This window comes from Haliotis rufescens, unplaced genomic scaffold, assembly GCF_023055435.1.
Source record: "Haliotis rufescens isolate VD_foot unplaced genomic scaffold, xgHalRufe1.0.p SCAF_122, whole genome shotgun sequence".
In the NCBI taxonomy this organism is placed as follows: Eukaryota; Metazoa; Mollusca; class Gastropoda; order Lepetellida; family Haliotidae; genus Haliotis; species Haliotis rufescens.
The window spans coordinates 10473-25256 of record NW_025963805.1 but is presented as its reverse complement, the minus strand read 5'-3'; the positions used below and the strand labels follow the sequence as shown (position 1 = coordinate 25256).

Genomic DNA, 14784 nt, shown 5'->3' with positions numbered 1-14784 from the left:
CTCCATAGTGAGGGCATCACAATCACAGACCACAGACCCTCCATAGTGAGGGCATCTCTACCACAGACCACAGACCACGGACTCTCCATAGTGAGGGCATCTCTACCACAGACCCTCCATAGTGAGGGCATCTCTACCACAGACCCTCGATAGTGAGGGCATCACTATGACAGACCACAGACCCTCCATAGTGAGGGCGTGACTACCACAGACCCTCCATAGTGAGGGCATCTCTACCACAGACCACAGACCCTCCATAGTGAGGGCATCTCTACCACAGACCCTCCATAGTGAGGGCATCACTATGACAGACCACAGAGCCTCCATAGTAAGGGCATCTCTACCACAGTTCCTCCATAGTGAGGGCATCTCTACCACAGTTCCTCCATAGTGAGAACATCACTACTGCAGACCCTCCATAGTGAGGGCATCTCTACCACAGACCCTCCATAGTGAGGGCATCACTATGACAGACCACAGACCCTCCATAGTGAGGGCATCTCTACCACAGACCCTCCATAGTGAGGGCATCACTACTGCAGACCCTCCATAGTGAGGGCATCACAATCACAGACCCTCCATAGTGAGGGCGTGACTACCACAGACCCTCCATAGCCATAGTGAGGGCATCTCTACCACAGACCACAGACCCTCCATAGTGAGGGCATCTCTACCACAGACCCCCCTTAGTGAGAGCGGGGACACAGGTGGCCCAGTCGTCGCTATTCACTGTGCAGAGTTGCGTCTATTGGGCACGCCAGAACCCTATGATTGTGGGTTCGAATCCTGGTTCGCTCTGATTATGTTTCTAGGTTTGTCAGCACCATACCCGTGCTCGTGGGCTTCATCGAAGTGGTAAACGTCTGAGACCTGCATCACTTCGGAATACTGTTAAAAGTGGCGTCAAACCCAATTCATTCACTAACTTAATCCCTATGGCACCTCACCCCTCATCACCTCACCTATGCTTACCTCACCTCACTTCACCTCACCTCACTTCACCCCTTATCACCTCACTTCACCCCTTATCACCTCACCTCACCCCTTATCACCTCACCTCTCATCACCTCACCTATGCTCACCTCACCTCACTCACCTCACTTCACCCCTTATACCTCACCTATGCTCACCTCACCTCACTTCACCCCTTATCACCTCACCTATGCTCACCTCACTTCACCCCACCTATTCTCATCTCACCTCACTTCACCCCTTATACCTCACCTCACTTCACCCCTTATCACCTCACCTCTCATCACCTCACGTATGCTCACCTCACCTCACTTCACCCCTTATCACCTCACCTATGCTCACCTCACCTCACTTCACCCCTTATCACCTCACCTCTCATCACCTCACTTCACCCCTTATCACCTCACCTCACTTCACCTCACCTATGCTCACCTCACCTCACTTCACCCCTTATCACCTCACCTCTGATCACCTCACCTATGCTCACCTCACCTCACTTCACCCCTTATCACCTCACCTATGCTTACCTCACCTCACTTCACCCCTTATCACCTCACCTCACTTCACCTCACCTATGCTCACCTCACCTCACTTCACCCCTTATCACCTCACCCCTTATCACCTCACCTCTGATCACCTCACTTTACCTCACCTCACTTCACCCCTTATCACCTCACCTCTGATCACCTCACTTTACCTCACCTCACTTCACCCCTTATCACCTCACCTCACTTCACCCCTTATCACCTCACCTCTCATCACCTCACCTATGCTTACCTCACCTCATTTCACCTTACTTCACCCCTTATCACCTCACCTCTGATCACCTCACTTTACCTCACCTCACTTCACCCCTTATCACCTCACCTCTCATCACCTCACCTATGCTCACCTCACCTATGCTCACCTCACCTCACCTGTATGTTGTGCAGGTTGCGGGATGCCGCGGCAGGTGCTGTACCGACCGCTGATGAGGCGGAGGACTACGACCCTGATGCAGACTTAGAGGATGCTGTGATGAGGCTGGTGAATCTCAATCCTAAAAAGAAGAAGAAGAAACGCCAGCAAGGTGCCCTAGTTTGTTTCCATTTACACTCTTGTTACCCAGAGGCGTAGTTACCCGGAGGAGTAGATTGTCGGTTGTTGACTAACGCCTCACTGGTCAATATTCTTGCTCCATGACTGCATCTCTCAGTCTGGGCTTGTCATTGTGCCTGATGGCCTCGATCACTGCTCATGCTTCCAATCATTGGATTATCTAGCCCAACTTGATTGTTGTCAGGCCATGGTGTAGCTTGAATATTGCTGAGTGGCACTGAACACCACTCACTCCACTCCTGGAGACCCGTGAAGATCCGGGGTAGAATAGGTCTTCAGCAACCCATGCTTGCCGTAAAAGGTGACTATGCTTGTCGTAAAAGGCGACTAACAGGATCGGGTGGTCAGGCTCGATGACTTGGTTGATGCATGTCATCGTATCCTAATCGCATGGATCGATGCTCATGATGTCAATCACTGGATTGTCTGGTCCAGACTCGATTATTTACAGACCGTCATTATATAGCTGGAATAGTGCTGAGCGAGGCATTAAACAACAAACAAACAAACATACAAACATTAGTTTATTTAGGAATATTGTGTAGGCTGTATGTCCGTAGGGTGTTCAAGACTCAGTGATTTTGCTGGAGACAATTGTCATTAGGACATTTTTAGTATATTATCAAATTTTGATGGAACATTCTTCTATATTATTACTACAATTTAAACATATGAGGACTTTCGATGACGATAAGTCGTGTTCTAGAGAATAATCCAATCTTAAACCGAGGTTCTGTGTTATTACTTCTGTAGAAGCAACAGATAAGGTGAACACACAGGATAAGGTGAACACACAGGATAAGGTGAACACACGGGATAAGGTGAACACACAGGAAGAAGTGGAAGTGGAAGCACAGGACGAAGTGGACGCACAAGATGAGGTTGCAGGTGAAACAGAAGAAGATGGCGTCAAGAAAGGGAAGAAGAAACAAAAACGCAAACTCCAGGAAACGGCGTCGGAGAAGAATGCTTCAAAGAAAGTGAAGTTAACTCCATCCAGTGAGGCTGATAAAAAGATAAATCTGGATACAAGCAGTGCTGTGTCAGAAACAGATTCCCCTAAGAAGAAAAAGAAGAGGAAGAGGAGGAAGAAGAAGGGGGCCCAGTCTGCAGAGGTGGCTGAACAAGGGGGAGATAAGTCAGTGTCCAAGGGAGGCAACTCCCAAAACGATGAAAGTTTAGACACTAGCCCACCAAACAATAAGAGTTGTGAAACTATTCCCAAGGAACAAGGCAGTTCAAGCAAGAAGTCTAAAAAGAAGAGAAGGTTAAAATCAACTGAAGAGAAGAATGAGGAGAAAGATGTTTCTCCTCCAAAGAAAACAAAAGCAGTGCCTGTGGACGGTAGCGTCAGTAAGCAGCTGTTCAAGGACGAAGGGAAAGATGGTGAGAACAAAAATAAAGGAAACAAGAAAAAGTCCAAAAAAAGTTCATTGAAGGAAGATGAGATAGTTAGTGTTGGCAAGGAGACAAAGGATGGAACTGCTAGTGTTGGCAAGGAGACGAGGGATGGAACTGCTAGTGTTGGCAAGGAGACGAAGGATGAGCCCCTGCTAGAGGGAGAGGTGGAGATATGGGTGCCCAGCAAAAAGCATCAGGCCAAGGTCAAGGCTGAAGAGAAAAAGACCAAGGACAGGAAGTCGAAAGGATCCGAATTTGCGAAGTTTGAGAAGATGTCAACTCCACCTGCTGCCTTTGTGAAGAAAGCCGTTGCCAAGGTGATGAAGACACCGGTTAAAAAGGTAAGAGATGTATTTGAAAAGTTTTAGACTTAAATGACATGTTTACACAGCTGAAATAGGCATATATATATAAAGATATATTGTCGTACCACAACAGCTGGAGACATTTATAAAAAGTTTTTTCACATAATTTTTATTTAATTTAGCACATTACCGTATTCGACGTAGTAAGCGCCCCGCTCTTATTAGCGCCCACAGTGATATTTGCTAATATATTGGCTAGCGAACAATCCCAATCAGCACCCCTCCGATGAATCAATGTACACAAGACTTATTTAACCATGTATAATACGCACTCGAGTGTTATCATGGTTATATGCACCCTTAATTATGGGCATTTAAAATTCTGGAAAAATAAATCTGTCATGTTTAATATCCACAGACTTTTCTTTTGTATCATTTCAGGCTGTCAGCATAAACCACGAAATTTACGATCTTTCAACTTTTTCTTTTTTTCACAATTTTTTTTTCTAATAAGAGCCCCCTATTTCTTATTTTAAGAGCACCCTGGGCGCTTATTACGTTGAATACAGTATTTATTATAGGGATGGTGGGTCATGAATTATGAATTTTTGTACTTGTATTGGGGTTGGTGGGATTGTGTGGCAAGGTGACGTGAGCTTCTGTTGCCTTTTAAACAGCAAGAGTGGCCACTGTCACCCTGAAACAAAGATCAAATGAAATGTTCTTGTCTAAACTTGTTTAATATTTAAAATAAAACAAAGTTTAGAAAATATGTATCTGTCATTGCCCTTACATAGATGTTGTTCATGGGCACACCAAGTTTTAGCACACAGTGATGGAATATTATCTAGGTCTTGTGCACACCAAGTTTTAGCACACAGTGATGGAATATTATCTAGCTCTTCTGTGCACACAAAGCTTTAGCACACAGTGATGGAATATTATCTAGGTCTTGTGCACACCAAGTTTTAGCACACAGTGATGGAATATTATCTAGGTCTTGTGCACACAAAGCTTTAGCACACAGTGATGGAATATTATCTAGGTCTTGTGCACACAGAGTTTTAGCACACAGTGATGGAATATTATCTAGGTCTTGTGCACACAGAGTTTTAGCACACAGTGATGGAATATTATCTAGGTCTTGTGCACACAGAGTTTTAGCACACAGTGATGGAATATTATCTAGGTCTTGTGCACACAGAGTTTTAGCACACAGTGATGGAATATTATCTAGGTCTTGTGCACACAGAGTTTTAGCACACAGTGATGGAATATTATCTAGGTCTTGTGCACACAAATCTTTAGCACACAGTGATGGAATATTATCTAGGTCTTGTGCACACAGAGTTTTAGCACACAGTGATGGAATATTATCTAGGTCTTGTGCACACACAGTTTTAGCACACAGTGATGGAATATTATCTAGGTCTTGTGCACACAAATTTTTAGCACACAGTGATGGAATATTATCTAGGTCTTGTGCACACAGAGTTTTAGCACACAGTGATGGAATATTATCTAGGTCTTGTGCACACAGAGTTTTAGCACACAGTGATGGAATATTATCTAGGTCTTGTGCACACAGAGTTTTAGCACACAGTGATGGAATATTATCTAGGTCTTGTGCACACAAAGCTTTAGCACACAGTGATGGAATATTATCTAGGTCTTGTGCACACCAAGTTTTAGTACACAGTGATGGAATATTATCTAGGTCTTGTGCACACCAAGTTTTAGCACACAGTGATGGAATATTATCTAGGTCTTGTGCACACAGAGTTTTAGTACACAGTGATGGAATATTATCTAGGTCTTGTGCACACAGAGTTTTAGTACACAGTGATGGAATATTATCTAGGTCTTGTGCACACAGAGTTTTAGCACACAGTGATGGAATATTATCTAGGTCTTGTGCACACAGAGTTTTAGCACACAGTGATGGAATATTATCTAGGTCTTGTGCACACAGAGTTTTAGCACACAGTGATGGAATATTATCTAGGTCTTGTGCACACAAATTTTTAGTACACAGTGATGGAATATTATCTAGGTCTTGTGCACACAGAGTTTTAGCACACAGTGATGGAATATTATCTAGGTCTTGTGCACACAGAGTTTTAGCACACAGTGATGGAATATTATCCAGGTCTTGTGCACACAGAGTTTTAGCACACAGTGATGGAATATTATCTAGGTCTTGTGCACACAGAGTTTTAGCACACAGTGATGGAATATTATCTAGGTCTTGTGCACACAGAGTTTTAGCACACAGTGATGGAATATTATCTAGGTCTTGTGCACACAAATTTTTAGCACACAGTGATGGAATATTATCTAGGTCTTGTGCACACAGAGTTTTAGCACACAGTGATGGAATATTATCTAGGTCTTGTGCACACCAAGTTTTAGCACACAGTGATGGAATATTATCTAGCTCTTGTGCACACCAAGTTTTAGCACACAGTGATGGAATATTATCTAGGTCTTGTGCACACAGAGTTTTAGCACACAGTGATGGAATATTATCTAGGTCTTGTGCACACAGAGTTTTAGCACACAGTGATGGAATATTATCTAGGTCTTGTGCACACAGAGTTTTAGCACACAGTGATGGAATATTATCTAGGTCTTGTGCACACAGAGTTTTAGCACACAGTGATGGAATATTATCTAGTTCTTGTGCACACAAATTTTTAGCACACAGTGATGGAATATTATCTAGGTCTTGTGCACACAGAGTTTTAGCACACAGTGATGGAATATTATCTAGGTCTTGTGCACACAGAGTTTTAGCACACAGTGATGGAATATTATCTAGGTCTTGTGCACACAGAGTTTTAGCACACAGTGATGGAATATTATCTAGGTCTTGTGCACACAGAGTTTTAGCACACAGTGATGGAATATTATCTAGGTCTTGTGCACACAGAGTTTTAGCACACAGTGATGGAATATTATCTAGGCCTTGTGCACACAGAGTTTTAGCACACAGTGATGGAATATTATCTAGGTCTTGTGCACACAGAGTTTTAGCACACAGTGATGGAATATTATCTAGGTCTTGTGCACACAGAGTTTTAGCACACAGTGATGGAATATTATCTAGGTCTTGTGCACACAGAGTTTTAGCACACAGTGATGGAATATTATCTAGGTCTTGTGCACACAGAGTTTTAGCACACAGTGATGGAATATTATCCAGGTCTTGTGCACACAGAGTTTTAGCACACAGTGATGGAATATTATCTAGGTCTTGTGCACACACAGTTTTAGCACACAGTGATGGAATATTATCTAGGTCTTGTGCACACAGAGTTTTAGCACACAGTGATGGAATATTATCTAGCTCTTGTGCACACAGAGTTTTAGCACACAGTGATGGAATATTATCTAGGTCTTGTGCACACAAAGCTTTAGCACACAGTGATGGAATATTATCTAGGTCTTGTGCACACCAAGTTTTAGTACACAGTGATGGAATATTATCTAGGTCTTGTGCACACCAAGTTTTAGTACACAGTGATGGAATATTATCTAGGTCTTGTGCACACCAAGTTTTAGTACACAGTGATGGAATATTATCTAGCTCTTGTGCACACAGAGTTTTAGTACACAGTGATGGAATATTATCTAGGTCTTGTGCACACAGAGTTTTAGCACACAGTGATGGAATATTATCTAGGTCTTGTGCACACCAAGTTTTAGCACACAGTGATGGAATATTATCTAGGTCTTGTGCACACAGAGTTTTAGCACACAGTGATGGAATATTATCTAGGTCTTGTGCACACAGAGTTTTAGCACACAGTGATGGAATATTATCTAGCTCTTGTGCACACAGAGTTTTAGCACACAGTGATGGAATATTATCTAGGTCTTGTGCACACAAAGCTTTAGCACACAGTGATGGAATATTATCTAGGTCTTGTGCACACCAAGTTTTAGTACACAGTGATGGAATATTATCTAGGTCTTGTGCACACCAAGTTTTAGTACACAGTGATGGAATATTATCTAGGTCTTGTGCACACCAAGTTTTAGCACACAGTGATGGAATATTATCTAGCTCTTGTGCACACAGAGTTTTAGTACACAGTGATGGAATATTATCTAGGTCTTGTGCACACCAAGTTTTAGCACACAGTGATGGAATATTATCTAGCTCTTGTGCACACAGAGTTTTAGTACACAGTGATGGAATATTATCTAGGTCTTGTGCACACAGAGTTTTAGTACACAGTGATGGAATATTATCTAGGTCTTGTGCACACAGAGTTTTAGCACACAGTGATGGAATATTATCTAGGTCTTGTGCACACAGAGTTTTAGCACACAGTGATGGAATATTATCTAGGTCTTGTGCACACAAATTTTTAGCACACAGTGATGGAATATTATCCAGGTCTTGTGCACACAGAGTTTTAGCACACAGTGATGGAATATTATCTAGGTCTTGTGCACACAGAGTTTTAGCACACAGTGATGGAATATTATCTAGGTCTTGTGCACACAGAGTTTTAGTACACAGTGATGGAATATTATCTAGGTCTTGTGCACACAGAGTTTTAGTACACAGTGATGGAATATTATCTAGGTCTTGTGCACACAGAGTTTTAGTACACAGTGATGGAATATTATCTAGGTCTTGTGCACACCAAGTTTTAGCACACAGTGATGGAATATTATCTAGCTCTTGTGCACACAGAGTTTTAGTACACAGTGATGGAATATTATCTAGGTCTTGTGCACACCAAGTTTTAGCACACAGTGATGGAATATTATCTAGGTCTTGTGCACACAGAGTTTTAGTACACAGTGATGGAATATTATCTAGGTCTTGTGCACACAGAGTTTTAGTACACAGTGATGGAATATTATCTAGGTCTTGTGCACACAGAGTTTTAGCACACAGTGATGGAATATTATCTAGGTCTTGTGCACACAGCGTTTTAGCACACAGTGATGGAATATTATCTAGGTCTTGTGCACACAGAGTTTTAGCACACAGTGATGGAATATTATCTAGGTCTTGTGCACACAGAGTTTTAGCACACAGTGATGGAATATTATCTAGGTCTTGTGCACACAGAGTTTTAGCACACAGTGATGGAATATTATCTAGGTCTTGTGCACACAAATTTTTAGCACACAGTGATGGAATATTATCTAGGTCTTGTGCACACAGAGTTTTAGCACACAGTGATGGAATATTATCTAGGTCTTGTGCACACAGAGTTTTAGCACACAGTGATGGAATATTATCTAGGTCTTGTGCACACAGAGTTTTAGTACACAGTGATGGAATATTATCTAGGTCTTGTGCACACAGAGTTTTAGCACACAGTGATGGAATATTATCTAGGTCTTGTGCACACAGAGTTTTAGCACACAGTGATGGAATATTATCTAGGCCTTGTGCACACAGAGTTTTAGCACACAGTGATGGAATATTATCTAGGTCTTGTGCACACAGAGTTTTAGCACACAGTGATGGAATATTATCTAGGTCTTGTGCACACAGAGTTTTAGCACACAGTGATGGAATATTATCTAGGTCTTGTGCACACAGAGTTTTAGCACACAGTGATGGAATATTATCTAGGTCTTGTGCACACAGAGTTTTAGCACACAGTGATGGAATATTATCTAGGTCTTGTGCACACAGAGTTTTAGCACACAGTGATGGAATATTATCTAGGTCTTGTGCACACAGAGTTTTAGCACACAGTGATGGAATATTATCTAGGTCTTGTGCACACAGAGTTTTAGCACACAGTGATGGAATATTATCTAGGTCTTGTGCACACAGAGTTTTAGCACACAGTGATGGAATATTATCTAGGTCTTGTGCACACAGAGTTTTAGCACACAGTGATGGAATATTATCTAGGTCTTGTGCACACAGAGTTTTAGCACACAGTGATGGAATATTATCTAGGTCTTGTGCACACAGAGTTTTAGCACACAGTGATGGAATATTATCTAGGTCTTGTGCACACAAATTTTTAGCACACAGTGATGGAATATTATCTAGGTCTTGTGCACACAGAGTTTTAGCACACAGTGATGGAATATTATCTAGGTCTTGTGCACACAGAGTTTTAGCACACAGTGATGGAATATTATCTAGGTCTTGTGCACACAGAGTTTTAGCACACAGTGATGGAATATTATCTAGGTCTTGTGCACACAGAGTTTTAGCTCACAGTGATGGAATATTATCTAGGTCTTGTGCACACAGAGTTTTAGCACACAGTGATGGAATATTATCTAGGCCTTGTGCACACAGAGTTTTAGCACACAGTGATGGAATATTATCTAGGTCTTGTGCACACAGAGTTTTAGCACACAGTGATGGAATATTATCTAGGTCTTGTGCACACAGAGTTTTAGCACACAGTGATGGAATATTATCTAGGTCTTGTGCACACCAAGTTTTAGCACACAGTGATGGAATATTATCTAGGTCTTGTGCACACAGAGTTTTAGCACACAGTGATGGAATATTATCTAGGTCTTGTGCACACAGAGTTTTAGCACACAGTGATGGAATATTATCTAGGTCTTGTGCACACAGAGTTTTAGCACACAGTGATGGAATATTATCTAGGTCTTGTGCACACCAAGTTTTAGTACACAGTGATGGAATATTATCTAGGTCTTGTGCACACCAAGTTTTAGTACACAGTGATGGAATATTATCTAGGTCTTGTGCACACAGAGTTTTAGCACACAGTGATGGAATATTATCTAGCTCTTGTGCACACAAATTTTTAGCACACAGTGATGGAATATTATCTAGGTCTTGTGCACACAGAGTTTTAGCACACAGTGATGGAATATTATCTAGGTCTTGTGCACACAGAGTTTTAGCACACAGTGATGGAATATTATCTAGGTCTTGTGCACACAAAGCTTTAGCACACAGTGATGGAATATTATCTAGGTCTTGTGCACACCAAGTTTTAGTACACAGTGATGGAATATTATCTAGGTCTTGTGCACACCAAGTTTTAGTACACAGTGATGGAATATTATCTAGGTCTTGTGCACACAGAGTTTTAGCACACAGTGATGGAATATTATCTAGCTCTTGTGCACACAAATTTTTAGCACACAGTGATGGAATATTATCTAGGTCTTGTGCACACAGAGTTTTAGCACACAGTGATGGAATATTATCTAGGTCTTGGGCACACCAAGGTTTAGCACACAGTGATGGAATATTATCTAGGTCTTGTGCACACATAGTTTTAGCACACAGTGATGGAATATTATCTAGGTCTTGTGCACACAGAGTTTTAGCACACAGTGATGGAATATTATCTAGGTCTTGTGCACACAGAGTTTTAGCACACAGTGATGGAATATTATCTAGGTCTTGTGCACACAGAATTTTAGCACACAGTGATGGAATATTATCAAGGTCTACTGACAAGAAATCAAACCTAGAAATGAGAGAATCAAGATCAGCTTTTTTGATGTTTAGCTGTCAACATGGTCAAATAGTACAAAACACAAGTACATTTTATCATTTATATTAAATAAGCACTTGAATGTGAAATTGTCACCAAAGTGGTTAACGTCTGACACCTGCATCACTTCGGCCTTGGACTACTGTTAAAAGCGGCGTTAAACCCCACTCACTCACTCACTCACTCACTCACTCACTCACTCACTCACTCACTCACTCACTCACTCACTCACTCACTCACTCACTCACTCACTCACTCACTCACTCACTCACTCACTCACTCACTCACTCACTCACTCAGATGTAATGTTGCAGGTTTCCAGAAAAAAGGCTGTCCTAGTAGTTGTAAGGTGTTGCAGTTCTCTGTGCTGAGTTACGCCACTGTATAACTGAAATTATATGTGGTGTTTTTCACTCCCACTCACTCACTCACTCACTCACTCACTCACTCACTCACTCCAGAAAATAATCTAGTGAGCTACAGCGCCGCATTGCACAAAATGTCTCAACTGAGATTCACTGGCCTCCTGACCCGTGAAGATTCCGGGGTAGAAAAGGTCTTCAGCAACCCATGCTTGCCGTAAAAGGCGACTATGCTTGTCGTAAGACGCGACTAACGGAATCTGGTGGTCATGCTCGCTGACTCGGTTGATGCATGTCATCGGTCCCAATTGCAAGGATCGATGCTCATGATATTAATCACTGGATTGTATGGTCCAGACACGATTATTTACCGAGTGCCGTCATATAGCTGGAATATTGCTGAGTGAGGCGTTAAACAACCAACCAACCAACCAACCAACCAACCAACCAACCAGCCACTGACCTCATACAAATATGTATTCTAACTACAGCCTTTATTCTGCTGCTGTGGGTAGAGTAAACAACCAAGAGACTGGTTCTATTTATTTGCTGTTGTTACAGACCGGCGACGCCCTACAGGCCACACCCGAGATGACAGCCAGTGAGAAGAAAGTCAAGTTTAACATGAAGAAGAATACCGCCCAGAGTGAGTGGTTGCTATGGTTACACGGACGTGATTGAGGTGCTGTGGTTAATGCGTGTCATCATACCCTAACAGCTTGGATCGTTTCTCATAATATCAATCGCTGGATTGTCTGGTCCAGACTCAATTATTTACAGGCTGCTGAGTGCTGCGTTCAGCAACAACACACTTTTCCTCCCACACTACGGGTCCAGGGTCTCAGGGTAACTCTCGATCGGTTTTCCATCAGCATATCGAGTTGTACACAGATTTCTGTTGATGTTTGTGTATCATCTCCTGACCATATCTTAGTGTACCCTGGATTTGGTACTTATTTAGCAGCATGTGACGTTTACAGCATCAGTCTGCTTTTTTGCATAGGGGGAGATAACTGTACGCACAAAAGCCAATGTTGTTCCCAGTGTAGGCCCGTGATGATCCTTGTTAGAAAACTAGAAGACTTCAGCAACTCATGCTTGCTGTAAAAGGTGACTATGCTTGTCACACGAGGCGACTTGCGAGATCGGGTGGTCAGGCTCGCTGACTTGGTTGATTCTTGTCATTGCATCCCTATTGCATGGATCGATGCTCATAATGTCAATCATTGGATTGTCTGGTCCATACTTGATTATTTACAGACCGCCATCATATAGCTGAAATAATGCTGAGTGCGGCATTAAACAACAAACACACAAACAAACACAGTGGTAAACTGGTAGATCAACCGAATAATGAATCATGGATTGTCATACTTTGACGTCATATCAAACCTCTTTGAAATCTTTGGAATCTTGGTATACCATTTAAAGGCACAGAAAGTTCTTCTTGGGGAATTCTATTGGGTACGGGAGCGGCCATGTTGTTTAATGCTGTAAATACATTTACGACTTTCAGTGTCTTAAGTGTAAAAATTACTGCTAACAGCTTCAATTTCTAACAGATGCAATTTCATTTCATACTCAAGCGATATCTCCTGTGGGAGCCAGTTTTGGATGATAAATGAGTTTAACCTTTTGTATGTACCAGCAGAGTTTGACAGATGAGTTTATCCTTTTGTATGTACCAGCAGAGTTTGAATGATGAGTTTCATCTTTTGTATGTACTTGCAGAGTTTGACAGATGAGTTTAACCTTTTGTATGTACATGTACTTGCAGAGTTTGACAGATGAGTTTATCATTTTGTATGTACTTGCAGAGTTGAACGTTGAGTTTATCCTTTTGTATGTACCAGCAGAGTTTGACAGATGAGTTTATCCTTTTGTATGTACTTGCAGAGTTTGAACGATACGTTTAACCTTTTCTATGTACCAGCAGAGTTTGAACGTTGAGTTTATCCTTTTGTATGTACCAGCAGAGTTTGACAAATGAGTTAATCCTTTTGTATGTACCAGCAGAGTTTGAACGATGAGTTTATCCTTTTGTATGTATTGCAGTGTCTGAACGATGAGTTTAACCTTTTGTATGTACCAGCAGAGTTTGAACGATGAGTTTATCCTTTTGTATGTACTTGCAGTGTCTGACAGATGAGTTTATCCTTTTGTATGTACTTGCAGAGTTCGAGGACAGTATAACGGTCAGTCCAATGCCAGCCTTCAACCCTAAGATGACCCCGACGCAGGGCATCCTCAAGTCTCCCGCGTCCTCTGATATGGCTTCAGCACAGAAGTCCGGCAAGAAGAAGAAGAAGAAGAAGTCGATGGGTGGTAACGCTGACAAAAACACTCCAGTGACACGCACGACTGAAAAAACTCCTGGTTCAAACAAGAAGACACTCACACGATCTCGGGCAGCAGATTTCTTCTGAGTTGTGTCACCATGAATGTTGTACTGATATTCAATAGCAACACAAGAGGCCTATGCGCTATACGCCAAGGATGCCGACAATATCGACTCCACACCAGCCTCCGTAACACCGAGGTCTGCTGCAACTACAACTACAAGTGTCCTGGTTGCCAAGGTTGTTGTTATGGTAACAGGTGTGATTGTCCTGGAAGCAGGAGTGTCCTGTTATACTTTGTGACCACTCACTCACTCACTCACTCACTCATGTAACAGATCGTGTACAGTGGTACTATAGACGGGAACAGGGATACACTGAGTTAACGCAAGTTCACTGGCAGCTGTCTATAGCTGGGTGGGGTGGGGTGGGGCTCAATTGGATGGGGGGTTGTTTAGAGAGTGGGGATCTTTTTTTTGGAGGGGGGTAAAGAGTGGGGTGGCAGTCTTCACATTTTGTGGGTGGGGGTGGTGTTAAGAGAGTGCGGTAGCATCCTTCACATATTTTGGGGTTGGGAGTGGGATAGCCATGCAGTTAACACATGGTTAAAGTGAGTGAGTGAGTGAGTTGGGTTTAGCGCTGTTTTTAGCAATATTTCAGTTATATCACAGTGTGTCAGCTTAATGTGGGAGGAAAGCCCGAAGTGAAGCAGGTCTCAGAAGTTTACCACTTCGGTGAAACCCACAAGCACAGGTATGGTGCTGACAAACCTAAGAACTTAACGGGGCGAACCAGGATTCGTATCTACAATCATAGGTTTCTGGCGTAG

The 14784-nt window shown here is 42.4% G+C and overlaps 1 protein-coding gene across 1 annotated transcript in view; it reads left to right on the top strand.

Moving 5' to 3' along the window:
• The window catches only part of LOC124116555 (ribosomal RNA processing protein 1 homolog A-like), a 31900-nt gene extending 17529 nt beyond the window's left edge, over positions 1–14371 (top strand). Inside the window, exons 8-11 of the mRNA XM_048393928.1 lie at positions 1905–2041; positions 2824–3812; positions 12178–12262; positions 13792–14371. Coding sequence (XP_048249885.1) covers positions 1905–2041; positions 2824–3812; positions 12178–12262; positions 13792–14042 — 1462 coding nt within the window. The 3' untranslated portion in view covers positions 14043–14371. The remainder of the gene's footprint in view (positions 1–1904; positions 2042–2823; positions 3813–12177; positions 12263–13791) is intronic.
• The last annotated feature ends 413 nt before the right edge of the window (positions 14372–14784 follow it).